The sequence below is a fragment of the Salvelinus fontinalis genome, unplaced genomic scaffold (genome assembly GCF_029448725.1).
Source record: "Salvelinus fontinalis isolate EN_2023a unplaced genomic scaffold, ASM2944872v1 scaffold_1116, whole genome shotgun sequence".
Taxonomy (NCBI): Eukaryota; Metazoa; Chordata; class Actinopteri; order Salmoniformes; family Salmonidae; genus Salvelinus; species Salvelinus fontinalis.
In genome coordinates, this window is record NW_026601325.1 from 5,098 (window position 1) to 21,965 (window position 16,868).

Consider the following 16,868-nt stretch of genomic DNA (forward strand, 5'->3'; position numbering starts at 1 on the left):
GAGTTAATTTCCTCTATTCTGACTGTTTTAAATTTGGACACTGACTTCAGTTTGATTGTCACTTTCCTCAAGTAAGACATCAGTGGTGATGGGGGAGGGGGGGGGGGGGGTGAAGGGTTGGAAAGGGGGAGGGAGCTCTTAGATTCTTACCCCAGAGAATGGAACACAGGGCACAAGTTCAGTTCAGTTCAGTTCAGTGAACTGCTTGAAGGCTCAGCTCCATGGGGAATTAAATGGGGAGAATTGAGGGTTGATTTTCCCCAACTGGGGTTTAGAAGTGGTAGTGGTGGTGTTGGTGGTGGGTAGGGGCCTCAGCCCAGGACTGTTGGCTGGTCATCTGGGTGCATCCTGGGGGTTAGAAGTTGAGCTGTGAGGGGGTCACAGTGGTGGGTCAGTCTTTAAAGGCCCACTATGGAACAATAGACCTTTCAGAGCCTGTCTGTGAGGAGACAGACAGGCCAGGCTAGGGGTGAGGAGACAGACAGGCCAGGCTAGGGGTGAGGAGACAGACAGGCCAGGCTAGGGGTGAGGAGACAGACAGGTCTGGCTAGGGGTGAGGAGACAGACAGGCCAGGCTAGGGGTGAGGAGACAGACAGGCAGGCTAGGGGTGAGGAGACATACAGGCCAGGCTAGGGGTGAGGAGACAGACAGGCAGTGAGACATCAACCACCATCACTTCCTGTCCCAATGCATTCCCTTCACTCTGCCAGGTCTGCTCAGCAGAGAGGCAAGGGACAGGGCCTCAAAGCAGATCGCCTCACAGTGGATGGGACCTAGCAATACAGTGCAGGCCATCCTGTCTGTTGGCTAAACTACACAGCAATGACACATCGCCATCTACTGGTGGTGGGGCCTCTAGGCATTCTCTCCCCTGAATCTGAGAAGCAACGAAAGAAAATGCCAATGCGAATACTTTTATCCAGAGTGACTTACAACAGACTTACAGCGAGTGCATACATTTTCAGTGTGTGTGATCTCTGCTAGCGTTACACACACACACACACACACACACACACACACACACACACACACACACACGCCGACCTGTGTGACGTGAAGGACGTACAAGGACACCACATGTTTCTTTTAAACGCAGTCACATTTATTGTCCTTTTCTATGCCCAGTCACTGAGCAGTCTGATGAGCTGTCAAATCAATAACATATAAAGCAGTCAATGGAGGTCTCACGTTTACCCAAAAATAAATACAAGACTCAAATAGTGTTGCACTGCTCCAAAATATACAAAGGCTTGGAATTAATTCATTAATCATGTAAACTTTGAAAATATTTTACAAAAAGAAAAAGATCTTTGCAACATTTTTAAAAAGGTTTACTATTTACATTTAGTTTGTACAAAAATACAAAAAGTGATGCAATCTGTTCTGCTCTAGCTGTGAGCCAGGAGCATCTTGTACCGACCGAGACAGTTACACTGTAACGCTCATCCTTTTAAATAGTTGGTTGGTTTTTCATCTTTTTAAAGTTTGTTTTTCATCTTTTAATGTTAATGTTTAAAGTTTCAAAATCTTTTTTTTGTGTTTGTTGGTTCTTTCCAGTACACTTCTGACTCTCTGAAACCCTTTGACAGAAGCCTGGCCTGTGCTATCCTGAACATGCATCCTAAATGAATGAACCATGTATAATATATTTGAATCAATAGGGGAAATACAGTCTTTTACACAAATCATCACATATCATCATCAATATAACTTCAGGTTACAGCAAAAAAGAAAAAAACTTCACAAGCTCCACTATACCAGTGCAATAGGAGAATATTTTTTTTTTTTTTGTTTTTAAACTTTGAAATAATGGTAAGTTCAGGGAATCATGTCTCAGAGTATAACAGTATTTTTTTTAAATCGTAGGTTAAAATGTGTCTAGGTCAATGCAAACAAGAGAAGATTATTACCTCTGGCTCTCACTTCTGTGTTGGGGTTTTACACTTCTGTGTTGGGGTATTACACTTCTGTGTTGGGGTATTACACTTCTGTGTTGGGGTATTACACTTCTGTGTTGGGGTATTACACTTCTGTGTTGGGGTATTACACTTCTGTGTTGGGGTATTACACTTCTGTGTTGGGGTATTACACTTCTGTGTTGGGGTTTTACACTTCAGGGTTGGGCTCTAATCCATTTCAAATCCAGTCAATTCAGGAAGTAAACTGAAATTCCAATTCCGATTGTCTTCAATGATTTTCAAAGAGGAGAAATTTGGAATTGGAATTGAGAATTTGGTTAACTTTCTGAATTGACTGGTATTGAAATAGAATCGATCCCAGCCCTGTTACACACATTGGATATGTCTCACGCAAAGGCAGGCAATAGTTTCTTATTTGAAAACGTTTGTTTGTGGGGCCTGGACTCAGACGAACCAATGTCTTTAGTTTGTGGGGCCTGGACTCAGACGAACCAATGTCTTTAGTTTGTGGGGCCTGGACTCAGACGAACCAATGTCTTTAGTTTGTGGGGCCTGGACTCAGACGAACCAATGTCTTTAGTTTGTGGGGCCTGGACTCAGACCAACCAATGTCTTTAGTTTGTGGGGCCTGGCCTGGGGGGAAATGGCTACATTGCTACTTTACTGAAAATTGAAAGACACTTGCAATGGGAACACAAATCATCAAAATATAATCTATATATTTTTTTGGCTGCATACAGATTATGTCAAACTACTGTTACTAATCCATATGAACAATTAAAAATGACTTCAGAGGATCCCAAATATCTACTCAAGGTGGATTTTGACACCATATAGTTTAACGTTTATATTCTAAGACTGAGTCAGAAATGGCCCCCTTTTATTCCCTATGTAGTGCACTACTTTTGACCAGCGCCCTATGGGGTAGTGCACTAGGTAGGGAATAGGGTGGCATTTGGGATGCATTCTAAGAATGCACCGTCAAGTTTAGCATCAGCCAGTTCAGTTCAATCATGATATTATTATAGACTCTGATATGAAGTGTCTAAGTTTCACCATCATTCCTCTTCTAGGTTATTCAATATGATAATAAAATAACTCTCTGGATAAAATATCCTGTGATTAAAAATAGTTTCTATACAATGCTGTATAATTATTGTCATTAATGAATGTCATCTTGTAGATCCTGTCAAGTTGTCGCACCATAATCTACATTTGAAAGAGAGACACAATGCATAGAGAGGTACCTGTCTCTTGGTTCCCCAATGTTCCCCAATGTTCCCCAATGTTCACCAGTGTCTAACCAGCCATTTTGTGTCATTTTGACCACAGAAAGGTTCAACAAACACTTAGATATATATATAGTATGGCATTTCAACACCAGGCAAATGAATGGCGGTAGTTCTATAGTCCAACAGTTTGTAAAACGATAAGATGAAATAGAATGTTAACACAATTATACACTACACTCTTAGAAAAAAAGGTTCCTAAAGGGTTCTTCGGCTCTCTCCATAGGAGAACACGTTTTGGTTCCAGGTAGAACCGTTTCTACAGAGGGTTCTACATGGAAGACAAAAGGGTTCTACCTAGAACTAAAAGGGTTCTACTTGGAACCAAAAAGAGTTCTTCAAAGGGTTCTCCTATTGGGACAGCCGAAAAACCCTTTCAGGTTCTAGATAGCACCTTTTTATCTAAGAGTACAGGGAGGAATTGTAGTGCGTTGCCCTACCTAACGACGACCCTACCTCTACCTGCTCTGCTCACTGTCCACGTAACACATACACACACACGCAGATGCGCACGCACACATACACACACAAGTGCACACGCATGCACATACCCATCCTACCTCCCGTCCCATCTCAAGCTCAATTCAACTGATTCTCACAAGGATTTCACCCTGGATCTTTTTACTAATAACTAACTCCAGAACGTACTCATCCCTCACCTGGAACCTACGTAATAACTAAGTCCAGAACGTACTCATCATCCCTTACCTGGAACCTACGTAATAACTAACTCAAGAACGTACTCATCATCCCTTACCTGGAACCTACGTAATAACTAACTCCAGAACGTACTCATCCCTTACCTGGAACCTACGTAATAACTAACTCCAGAACGTACTCATCCCTTACCTGGAACCTACATAATAACTAACTCCAGAACGTACTCATCCTTTACCTGGAACCTACGTAATAACTAACTCCAGAACGCACTCATCCCTTACTCATCCCATACTCTTATAGCTTTCTTACATTTTCCAAAATTCTCTGTTTGATTGTCCAGTCATTTTTTGTTCATTTTACAGTACAAGATACCCCCCTGTCCATGAACACAACTATACAAAACAGAATTGTCAAACATTTTGTACATATATTGAATTACACTCAACTTTACATATTCAAAAATGAAACTGAAAATTCTATATCTTTTCTCGTGGTAGTATCTCTAACAGACATTTCCCCTCTTGAAAATGATATGGTGTTTTTTTGTTTATTGCATGCGATAGATGAAACTACTAATAAAACAACGAACACCACAGTGCTCTGCAGCAACGGATATTAATTCATGACAGATCATGTTAAATTCTAATTAGTTCACAGCTTGTTCCTCCTGTAACCTCGTACACAGTGTCAGTTCAGTTAGTTCTGCAATTCAAATTTCGCTGAGTAACAGTTGTCATTTTATCTATGTATCTCTATGTTAGATCTGTACAAACGAACAGTAATATGGTTGCAGAGGTATTCATAGAACACATTGAGTGACTTCATTGATCTACAGTTTGTTTTTCAATGTAGAAACACAACTCTTCAAGATTTGTCTGTTCACCAGAATGTCATTACTTAAAATGTATAACCCATTTGTTATGTTCAATTCGTTTAAAACCCTGAAAAACACTAGACAGAAGCGTAATATTTGAGTGAAATCTTAAAAAAAAAAAAAGATTCAACCGATATTTTCACAAGGACAGATGATTTGTTGCTTCTCTTAATAAGGTTGAATGATTAATGTGTTGGGCTTTGTGACGTGCCCCTGGCTACTGATGTTACGGAACTACGGTAAGATTGCATCCCACCCACCCACCCCCATAGAAACAGAATCTAGTCATTCTAGAATGTAGTTATTCTATTTCTACGTCACCAATCCACTCTGCTACACATGATGGGTTTGTGTCATTAAAAAAAGTTTTGTATGTCTCTTCATATAGCTATGTTCTTTATATTCAATACAAATATACACAATAGGAATTTTCCATTATAAGATTAGTTTTATTTTTCTCAAGGAATATTCTTGAAGAATTGATAATAACGAAGTGCAAAGGAGAAGCTTTGAAAACCCGATTCATTTCAACCTCCCAGCTAGCTAGCCAAACATTAGTAGTAAAGACCCTCGATAGCTTTTCACTCTTTGATTGTTTTTATAGTCCAAAATATCTCCTCTGGAGTAGTCAGTGAATCCCCTGCATGCTTGGCCCTCCAGCACAGAAAGGCCACAGCACGACTGTCCCATCATCTCTTCTGACACCTTGACATCTGCACCAAATCACTTCAACAAGACCAAATATTTACCTTATGTGTCCCTGCCAGGAATCCCTGCACTGAGAGCGCTTCTAGGGGCATAGGTCATTCCTATTTCTTTACATGTAGTTTATCTATGTGAGGATGGCATGTAGACCTATGTGTGTTGTTAACTCACTCTTGGTAAAACAATGCTTTGACACATGGTTGTCAATAGTGATCACAGTCCATTGTTTTGTGTTGGGGCGGTAGCAATACAAAACATATAGCTTATTCAATTTTGTCGACTGGGAATATTGTGTTTATGGTTGTAATAATGACCTGTCCTCTGGGTAATGACCTGTCCTCTGGGTAATGACCTGTCCTCTGGGTAATGACCTGTCCTCTGGGTAATGACCTGTCCTCTGGGTAATGACCTGTCCTCTGGGTAAGTGTAGAGAGAAATGCAATTCTTTTGGAAAGCAGTTATTTTAGGGTCACGTTAGGACACGACATACACGTCATCCAACATCCAAGAAGATAAAAAATGACGATGGATGTTCCATTTGCTTCAACACACACACAGGTTGTCTTACCGCTCCATTTTTCTCCTCTTGTCCACGTTATCACTCAATACAGGATCTTGGGTTATTTAAAAAGGGAGTTCAAAGTTCAAAACAAGATATTTTTTTTCTTTCTTTACACTGAACAAAACACAAAGTTGTGTTCTTCAGTTCTGCACATAGATATCAAATCCCCAGGCAGGTAGTCCCGAGTAGTCTTCTCTCTGGTTAGCCCCTCTTTGTTTAGTTGTGTATCCGTCAGTACTCAGTAGATAAAGTAACAGCACTGAACCAGATCCATATGTCTCCGTCCCAAATGGCATCCTATTCCTTATATGGGCCCTGGTCAAAAGTAGTGCACCAAATAAGGAATAGGGTACATGTTTCTGCACTGAGCATGCCATGTTCTTTACGAGGAGCGATCATCATGAGGACTCCCATCTGAGTTCTCAGTCTCCCCCTCTGATATGACCTGCATGGGTGCCGTATAGAGTCGGCTACGGGTGCTGTAGCGACTACTATTGGCTGCAGGGGGGATCCGGGAGCGCCCCTGTCTGGACGAAGCCGACGTGGGGGGTGTTTTAGGGCTGAAGCTGTCTGAACTGGGCCTGGGGAAGAGGTTGGGGGGGAAGAGTTGCTCCTCGGCCGCCTGCAATGACGGCTCCTGGAGGGGAGAGGGGGGCTCCTCGGTGGGGTACCTGACCTGGCCCTCCGCAGCCAAGGGGTGCCCAGGGGACTTTGGGGCGATGGGGCTTTTGAGGATCTCTGTAGCAGACATGCGGTAGCTGGAATCAGTCCGGCTGCCCTTCTTCAGGAGAAGCAGCTTGAACTCCTCGTTGGAGGTGCTGGACTTCTTGGCGCTGCGGTAGATGGGTCCTGGTGTGCGCTGGGTCCCGGCTGCGGTCAGGGTGGAGAGGGCTGGGGCGGGGGGGATGATGAGAGGGGGCGGAGGGGGGATGGCTGGGAGGATAGCTGCAGGGGGAACGACGGCAGCAGGAGGAGGACACAGACGGCTCTTCCCACTCAGCTCTCCAGAGTCCTTACGGCCAAGGACTTTTCTCTTGGACCTAGAATAGGAGAGTGTTACACGGTTCAGGTAAACAGGACATTTTATAGTCCATTCTACTGTGGTTCTGATGTCTGATGGGTTTCTGCTGTGGTTCATATGTCTGATGGGTTTCTGCTGTGGTTCTGATGTCTGATGCATTCGATGTGTGTTCTCAGTTTGTTTGTAATTAGCTGCAACCTTGGAAAACAATGAAGATCTTTTGAACTGAATTGAAGATAGTGACAGATAAATGTAATGATAATATCGGTTATGACAAGTACAGCTATAGCCTAGTGAGTCAAAAATAATACAGTTATTTGAAGTGAATTGAAAGTGACCTGTGGATCATGGCGAACAGGTCTTCAGTAGTACGTGATTTGCTGGGCGACATGAAGACAACATCATCCTCAGGTTTGGTTGTTTCGTCAGTCAGAGGAGAGAGGGAGTTATCACTGGGACTAGTAGACTCTGGAGGAACAGGAGGTTATAGGGAATATCATGCCAGTGATCTGATCACATTCCTTATAGGGCATTAAAGACTAGAGATGAGAGGACCACAACAGAAGTGATCTGATCACATTCCTTATAGGGCATTAAAGACTAGAGATGAGAGGACCACAACAGAAGTGATCTGATCACATTTCTTATAGGGCATTAAAGACTCTAGAGATGAGAGGACCACAACAGAAGTGATCTGATCACATTTCCTATAGGGCATTAAAGACTCTAGAGATGAGAGGACCACAACAGAAGTGATCTGATCACATTCCTTATAGGTCATTAAAGACTCTAGAGACGAGAGGACCACAACAGAAGTGATCTGATCACATTCCTTATAGGGCATTAAAGACTAGAGATGAGAGGACCCCAACAGAAGTGATCTGATCACATTCCTTATAGGTCATTAAAGACTAGAGATGAGAGGACCACAACAGAAGTGATCTGATCACATTCCTTATAGGGCATTAAACCCTCTAGAGATGAGAGGACCACAACAGAAGTGATCTGATCACATTCCTTATAGGTCATTAAACCCTCTAGAGATGAGAGGACCACAACAGAAGTGATCTGATCACATTCCTTATAGATCATTAAACCCTCTAGAGATGAGAGGACCACAACAGAAGTGATCTGATCACATTCCTTATAGGTCATTAAAGACTAGAGATGAGAGGACCACAACAGAAGGAAGAGAAAGGGGATTATACTTTTACTTGAAGTCTCTTAAATTAATACATCAATTCAAAAACAATTAATTGTTAAAAAGTCTCAAAGTAAAGTAAAGTTTTAAGTAAAGTATTAAAGCTGCAATATGTCACTTTTTGGGTGACCTGACAAAATTCACATAGAAATGTGTTTATATAGATCTGTCATTCTCATTGAAAGCAAGTCTAAGAAGCAGTATATCTGTTCTATGTGCTCTATTTCTATGCTTCCCGGTTTTGTGTATTTTACTTCTGGTTTTGTATACCAGCTTCAAACAGCTGAAAATACAATATTTTGGGTTATGGAAAAGATATTTCACAGCGCTTTAGATGGTACAATGATTCACTACACTATACTTGCCTGTTTTGACACATAAACTGAAATTAGGCAAACTGTTCGAATTTTTGCAACCAGGAAATGGCGGAGCGATTTAAGTAAAGTAAAAGTAAAATCTATCAATCCAGACTGACCTTTGCTGAAGTAGTCCTCTGTGTCCGGTGTGGTGGAGTCATCTCTGCTGTTATCCTGAGAGGCACTTCTGGTAGGAACCCCTGATAATGTCATCTCATAGCGGTCCTCTCCACCCCTACCTCTTAGATCTATCACATGGCTAATTGAGTAAGGGTGTGATGCTTCCACAGTTACACCGGGCACTTTGTCAGGACTGCTGCTTGGGCCCAAGTCCCACCTCTGGACCATTTGACTGTGACAGGAGTGTGTCTGTGACTGGCTGTGATAATGCGACTGGGACTGATATGAGTGGGACTCCTCTAGCGTCTCGTACGTCGGTGGTTCCCTTGGATGATCTCTTTGATGATATTCTCGATATTCTCTAATTAGGCCTTGACTGTGACTCATAACCCTTGATATCTCTCTATCGTGCTCTTCCTCCTCCTCGTCTTCTTCATCCTCTGTCCGCTCCCCTAGCACGTGGCACTCCGGATGTGTAGTAGGAATCACGGGTTCCGGAGTTGGCGGTGGAGCTCGGTGCATGGGTTCCTCAAGTTCCAAAGGTTCCGCAGGCCGTGTCCGGAACGCCGTCATTGCCCAGAAGGTTCCGGGGCTGTAGCGGTCCTGCCGGTGCCTGGCCAGGCTCTCATAGGGCGGGGGGCCGTCCGGGTGCTGCATGGGGGTGGGATGGTGCTGGGGCTGGGGTACAGAGTGGTGGTGTTGCTCCTGAGAAGGGTGGTGAGGGTCCTGGCACGGTGGTGGCGGGGGTTTCTGGGCGATGGGTCTCCTGGGTGGCAGGGGCCTGGTGTTGGTGTCAGAGTGGGGGGTCACAATGGTTACACTGGGCATCTTGGGTCTGGTGGCAGGGGCCCCTGAAGCCTCGTGGGCCCATGCTTGTGGTGGTGGTGGTGGAGGCTCCTGGCCCTGAGCACCCTGAGCCTGGCCCAGGGCCTGGGGCTGAGAACCATCTGTGGCCCTGTGGCCGATGGAACGTAGATGGACGGAGCGCAGCACAGTGGGGGTGATGGCCAGGGCCATGGGGTTGGCAGCAAGTGGGGCCTCTGGGGTCAGAGTGGATCCATAGATAAACCCAGAGGGGGCTGCACTAACGTTAACACTAGTGTTAGCATTCGCACTAGCGGTAGCGTTAGCACTAGCTTTAGCACTAGCATTAGCGTTAGCGGCTGCAGTGTTACCCGCGGTGGCCCGGGCCTCTGCTGCTGCTGCTGCCCTCTGCTTGTTCTGGTGCAGCGTGTGCATGTGGGTCCGGTGGGCCAGAGTGGGTAACGGCCGGCTGCTGTGGGCGCTGTGAAGAGAACTTAAGTCCAGCTGGGTGGGTGGAGCCGGGAAGTCATAGTCCTTCCTGGATGACGAGGAAGAGGAAGAGGAACAGGAAGAGGAGGATCCAGAGGCCGAGCTAGAGAACTGGGTCTGGGCCTGGTGCTGCAGCGAGGATAGAGAAGACTTCCTCTCGGGGACTTTGGGTTTCCGTTTCCCGCTGGTCGGAGAGAGCGGGCCGGGGAAGAACGCTAATGGGAATGAAGACGTGGGCGTCTCGGATTGGCTAGAGTATCCGCTGGAGGGCGAGGCGAGGCCAGCCAGCTTCTCAGGAGAGCCCAGCTTGAAGTCTCCATCCCCGGGGGGAAGAGGAGGGGAGGTGGGCCTGGAGGAGCTGGAACCAGAGCCAGAGGAATGCATCAACACCTGGGTCTCTCCCCCGGGAGAGGAGGAGCTGTCCAGCGGCGACTTCATGCATTCGATAACAGTAGTACCCGTAGCAGTGCTGGAGGTGGACAAGGAGCCGTTGGGGTCCAGGTTATTTTTGGATTTCAAGTCGTTGAGGAACCAGAGGTCTGCATAGTCAGACTGAACGGCGCCCTCGTCCTTGAAGGAGTGAGTGTCCGTGGACCCGAACGAGGTGGGCTCCGTCATCTCCACAGTCCTGGGGCTCCTGGGGCTCCCCATCCCCCAGGCACCTCCACCACCACCACCCACCGCCTCAGCCTCCAACCCAGGATTCTCCACCTCCCCTGGGCTGGCCATGTCCAGCTGCAGCCTCATCTCTCTGTCCCTGGAAGACATGGGCAGGTTCAATGTCTGGGTCTGCCCACTACTAGGAATCTTTGGTTGGTCCTGGTCGCCCTGCTCATCGCCCTGCTCAGGGGGGACGTTCTCTGGAGCACCAGCGCTACACTTCTCCTTCAGCGATGAGCTCCGTTTTGGTGGGGGTGGCTTGACCTTTGGTTTCTTCAGCGGACGACACGGCCTCCCTAGCGTCAGGGTGGCTCCCCTGTAGTCAGAGGACTGAGGAGGATACCCAGCCATGCCCTCTCCCTCACCAGGCGTAGCGCCCACAGTATTACCCTGGCCACAGTCAGTGCCAGAGCCCACTGCTGCATAGTTGTACATGTAGCTCCTGTAACTCTGGCCCTGCATGGGGTCAAAGTGCATGGAGGATGAGTAGAAGCCCTGGGAGTCTGCTGCAGCAGTAGGGGGAGCTCGCTCTGAGAAGCCGTCGTAGGTGCTGATGCTGGTGAAGTCTATCCTGGTCTGGTCCCCCCTGGAGGAACGCCTGGGGCTGAAGTCCTGACAACACAGCTGGTCCTGATCAGCCTAGAACAGGATAACATAACATTATATAAGATAAGATGAGACAAGATAAGATAAGAGAAAAGATTAGAAGAAAAGAGAGGAGGATAGGAGAGGAGAGGATAAAATTATCTATATTGCTAAATAGCAGTGGTACCTGGTCTTGAGGGTAGGTCCACTCTCCCTCGCTGGCAGTGCTGACCCCTGCATCATCCAGCTGGTCAGTGGCTGAGGAGGTGAAGGAGCTGGACCTATGACCCTGGCCCTGTAATAATAATGATTATAATTCATAATATTAATAAATCCGATTTATATAGCTATTTTCCAGTAGCTCAAAGTGCTTTACCTAGTTTAGTTAAGTAAATTTAGCTTTATTTTATTTCCAGCTAAAATATTAACTTCCTGTACAAAAGTCCCAACAAACAACACCATCTCCAAGTCAATAAATAAAGTATTGAAGACAGGAAGTCAAAGGTAAGTAGGATCGTCAGAGGGAAACTCACCTGCGGCTGATCCGAATGGTATGGGTCGATGATAAAGCCGGTGAGGTCATCGATGGCGTGTGGCGCGGCGTTGAGCGACAGCTCCGAGTCACAGTGGGAGGAGCCGGTCAGAGGGGGTGAGGCGGCAGGGGGGAGTGTCTCGGAGGTCTGGGAGGGGCATGTGGAACTGCTGCCACTCCAGTTACCACTGGACGACTGGTGATCCTCCTTATGGTAATAATACATGTTATTTGTAGAGCGCTTTTCATCACATGCAGAAAGCAGAAAGCTCTGCACATCACATAAGTAAGTCAGCCTTGTCCAAGCCAGAATGGCCCATTGGGCAGGAGCCTATCTCCTGTTTCTGTAGCGTGAGGCAGCTTGATGTACAGTACACCCCCTGGACAGGACACTAGTCTATCTCCTGTTTCTGTATCGTGAGGCAGCTTGATGTACAGTACACCCCCTGGACAGGACACTAGTCTATCTCCTGTTTCTGTATCGTGAGGCAGCTTGATGTACAGTACACCCCCTGGACAGGACACTAGTCTATCTCCTGTTTCTGTAGCGTGAGGCAGCTTGATGTACAGTACATCCTCTGGACAGGACACTAGTCTATCTCCTGTTTCTGTAGCGTGAGGCAGCTTGATGTGCAGTACACCCGCTGGACAGGACACTAGTCTGTCGCAGGGCCTGCTCATCAAAAACAAACTAACAAAAACAAACAAAATGACTTCCAAAAGGCTACAAGCAAAAGAAGACAGAAGACAAGATACACAGATAAGTGAAGATGGCAACGAAAACGTACCTTGTGGTCTATCTGTCCTCTCAGCACCCCCGTAGTAGAGACAGAGTGGATGGGGCTGCTGAAGGTGTCTGAGCTGGAGGAGATCTCACAGCTCCCCATGTCGACCTGACGGGGGAGGCGGGAGCGACCCCTCTCCATCCACATGTGTTCTGGACTCCCCCCGTCTCCTTGCTGTATCCTCTTCAGACTCCCCAGCTGCAGCTCTGGCATGGCCTGGTCATCCGTACTCTCCTCCTCGTCCTTTAACATCCTTGGCCCCGTTCCCGGGAGGAAGTCCTCCGTCTCGTACGGAGAGAGCTCCTCATCTTCATCATCATCGTCGTCATCATCATCCTCATCTTCATCACTATCGTCCTGGTCCTCGTCGCGTATGCGGCCGCCCTCGCGGGGGAGGCTGCGGGAGCGGAGGCGGGAGCCGGAGGCGGTGTACATGGCGGTGTCAGGGTGGTCGGGGAGCGAGGAGATGTTCCCGGTGGAGTGGGAGAGGGAGGCGGGGATGCCCCCCTGGCCGCCGCGCTGGGCACGTATACGTCTCCTGGACGGGGCACCACCGCCACCGATCAGGCAGTCGTCCGTCTGGCAGCCGGAGTCCTTGGTGTGTCCCCCTCGGAGGGACAGCTCCTCCTGACAGAGGGACAGGTGAGGGTTGGTGTGGACCATCACGGTCCTTTCCCTCGCCACTGGAGACTCATCAGAGTCTGAAGGGAAACAGGGGTGGCATTGATTAGTAAGTCATCAATCAACATGATCAGAAAATAAAGCCTGAGTCTCCTGTTTTCTATCAATGAAATTCAGGCAGATGCAATATTTGTTCAAGTCTAAATGGTAGGACAAATATGCATGTTTGTTTGTCACCAGAAATAGGATTGTGTTAAACCATTAAAGTAAAGAAACATAGAAGAAGAACAACAACATCACAGTCAGTTGACTGAGTGGTAATAACAGTACTTGGAGGTCAGGCACAGACAGACAAACAGTATAACAGACAGACAGCTGTACCCATGTCCTGCTGAACTCGTCTGGGGATACCAGTGATGGTCTTCCTCCTCCTCAGCTTCCTCCTCCTCTGCAGCACAGACTGGGAGTGTACCAGGGAGCAGCGCACACTAGCCTCCCTGTCGAACCCCACCCCTGTGGAGAGGAACAAAGTACACGTGAGAGAGCTGCTCTGGAAGCAGTTCATTGATGCCATTTATTGTCCATCAAGAGTAATGTCTTTCCACATCTCACAAATGACATTCCACACAGTTTACAAGTTACACACACTCACTAATACACTAACAACAGTTCAGTAATAGATGAATTGATTCAAACAGCAGACTAGAGAGAGAGAGAGAGAGAGAGAGAGAGAGAGAGAGAGAGAGAGAGGGAGAGAGAGAGGGGGAGAGAGAGAGAGAGAGAGAGAGAGAGAGAGAGAGAGAGAGAGAGAGAGAGAGAGAGAGAGAGAGAGAGAGAGAGACAGAGACAGAGACAGAGACAGAGACAGAGACAGAGACAGAGACAGAAAGAGAGCGAGAGAATGTACAGAGAGATAGAGAGAAAGGGAGAGAGAGAGAGAGCGAGAGCAATTGAGAGAATATCAAACACATCCAGAGACAGACATTGGAGCTGTGTTGTGTTTACCAGTGACGTTGATGGGGATGATGCACGAGGACACGACTGCTGGGTCACTCTTCATCCTCTCCTGGGGGGTGGGCAGAGGCAGGGCCTTGGACCAGTTGGTCTGCTTGTCCAGTGTGGAGGGGGGGTTGGGGATAGCACCAGTAGACCTGTGGCCCACTGCAGGCTCAGCATCAGGGTCAGTGGTAGTGGCAGCCTGAAGCAGATGGAGTTTCAGTCAGTTGGTATTGTAGGGTTAGAGTAACAAGTTATGCTATACTTCATCAATAAGGCACAAGGGGGTGTGGTATGTGGCCGATATACCATGGCTAAGGGCTGCTCTTAGGCACAACACAACGTAGAGTGCCTGGACACAGCCCTTAGCCGTGGTATAGTGGCCAATATACCACGGCTAAGGGCTGTTCTTAGGCACAACCCCCCAGGTGCCTTATTGCGATTATAAACTGGTTACCAACGTAATTAGAGCAGTAAAAATACATGTTTTGTCATACCCGTGGTATACGTTCTGATATACCACGGCTGTCAGCCAATCAGCATTCAGTGCTGGAACCAGCCAGGTTATAATATTCCCTACTGTACCACTACAGAACCAGAGCATCATGGCTCACTATATAGGGAATAGAGAACAAGGAGCCCTTTTCAACACATGCTCAGATGTATTGTTACAAAGGCCAACATACACAGTACATTGTATTCAGGCAGTTACTTAACTCTTATGTTTAACACTTATACACTTACAAGGCACAGACACAAAAATTAGCAAAACATTTGAATTCCATGTCAGTAAAAGCCAGTTGTTCTGGAGGAAAGGGAAATGAAGAACAGGAAGATATCAAGATCAACACAGAGATCAACAGACAGCTCAAACGCTCAAGTGTCAAAGAATAGGATTCCAGGAAAGTCCCAGATGTCTGGATAGTGGTCAGAAGTTGAAAGGAGTGAAGAGGAGAATGATCATGTTTTGAAGACAGTAGACAGGAGCTAATGAGATGTAGACAGTAGACAGTAGACAGGAGCTAATGAGATGAAGACAGTAGACAGTAGACAGGAGCTAATGAGATGTAGACAGTAGACAGGAGCTAATGAGATGTAGACAGTAGACAGGAGCTAATGAGATGTAGACAGTAGACAGGAGCTAATGAGAGGAAGACAGTAGACAGGAGCTAATGAGATGTAGACAGTAGACAGGAGCTAATGAGAGGAAGACAGTAGACAGTAGACAGGAGCTAATGAGAGGAAGACAGTAGACAGGAGCTAATGAGAGGAAGACAGTAGACAGTAGACAGGAGCTAATGAGAGGAAGACAGTAGACAGTAGACAGGAGCTAATGAGAGGAAGACAGTAGACAGTAGACAGGAGCTAATGAGAGGAAGACAGTAGACAGGAGCTAATGAGAGGAAGACAGTAGACAGTAGACAGGAGCTAATGAGATGTAGACAGTAGACAGTAGACAGGAGCTAATGAGATGAAGACAGTAGACAGGAGCTAATGAGATGAAGACAGTAGACAGGAGCTAATGAGATGTAGACAGTAGACAGGAGCTAATGAGATGAAGACAGTAGACAGGAGCTAATGAGATGAAGACAGTAGACAGTAGACAGGAGCTAATGAGATGAAGACAGTAGACAGGAGCTAATGAGATGAAGACAGTAGACAGGAGCTAATGAGATGAAGACAGTAGACAGTAGACAGGAGCTAATGAGATGAAGACAGTAGACAGGAGCTAATGAGATGAAGACAGTAGACAGGAGCTAATGAGATGAAGACAGTAGACAGTAGACAGGAGCTAATGAGATGTAGACAGTAGACAGTAGACAGGAGACAGGAGCTAATGAGATGAAGACAGTAGACAGGAGCTAATGAGATGAAGACAGTAGACAGGAGCCAATGAGATGTAGACAGGAGCTAATGAGATGTAGACAGTAGACAGTAGACAGGAGCTAATGAGATGTAGACAGTAGACAGGAGCTAATGAGATGAAGACAGTAGACAGGAGCTAATGAGATGTAGACAGTACACAGGAGCTAATGAGATGAAGACAGTAGACAGGAGCTAATGAGATGTAGACAGTAGACAGTAGACAGGAGCTAATGAGATGTAGACAGTAGACAGGAGCTAATGAGATGTAGACAGTAGACAGGAGCTAATGAGATGTAGACAGTAGACAGGAGCTAATGAGATGTAGACAGTAGACAGGAGCTAATGAGATGTAGACAGTAGACAGGAGCTAATGAGATGTAGACAGTAGACAGGAGCTAATGAGATGAAGACAGTAGACAGGAGCTAATGAGATGTAGACAGTAGACAGTAGACAGGAGCTAATGAGATGTAGACAGTAGACAGGAGCTAATGAGATGTAGACAGTAGACAGGAGCTAATGAGATGTAGACAGTAGACAGGAGCTAATGAGATGAAGACAGTAGACAGTAGACAGGAGCTAATGAGAGGAAGACAGTAGACAGTAGACAGGAGCTAATGAGAGGAAGACAGTAGACAGTAGACAGGAGCTAATGAGATGTAGACAGTAGACAGTAGACAGGAGCTAATGAGATGAAGACAGTAGACAGTAGACAGGAGCTAATGAGATGTAGACAGTAGACAGTAGACAGGAGCTAATGAGATGTAGACAGTAGACAGTAGACAGGAGCTAATGAGATGTAGACAGTAGACAGGAGCTAATGA

General features: G+C 46.4%; 1 protein-coding gene across 2 annotated transcripts in view; it reads right to left on the bottom strand.

Moving 5' to 3' along the window:
- Positions 1 to 1,081: 1,081 nt before the first annotated feature.
- LOC129848702 (actin remodeling regulator NHS-like) overlaps positions 1,082 to 16,868 on the bottom strand; it is a 28,444-nt gene continuing 12,657 nt past the window's right edge. Inside the window, exons 7-15 of one of the 2 annotated variants that reach the window (XR_008758531.1) lie at positions 14,190 to 14,382; positions 13,566 to 13,697; positions 12,567 to 13,264; positions 11,780 to 11,986; positions 11,434 to 11,541; positions 8,708 to 11,300; positions 7,370 to 7,499; positions 3,967 to 7,050; positions 1,082 to 3,868 (exon numbers count right to left, since the gene is read on the bottom strand). Coding sequence is in view for 1 of the 2 variants with exons in the window: in XM_055915798.1 (XP_055771773.1) it covers positions 6,393 to 7,050; positions 7,370 to 7,499; positions 8,708 to 11,300; positions 11,434 to 11,541; positions 11,780 to 11,986; positions 12,567 to 13,264; positions 13,566 to 13,697; positions 14,190 to 14,382 (4,719 nt within the window). In the remaining variant the exon portion in view is untranslated. Of the gene's footprint in view, positions 7,051 to 7,369; positions 7,500 to 8,707; positions 11,301 to 11,433; positions 11,542 to 11,779; positions 11,987 to 12,566; positions 13,265 to 13,565; positions 13,698 to 14,189; positions 14,383 to 16,868 lie in introns of both variants that reach the window. The other variant, XM_055915798.1, reaches the window with a different exon arrangement.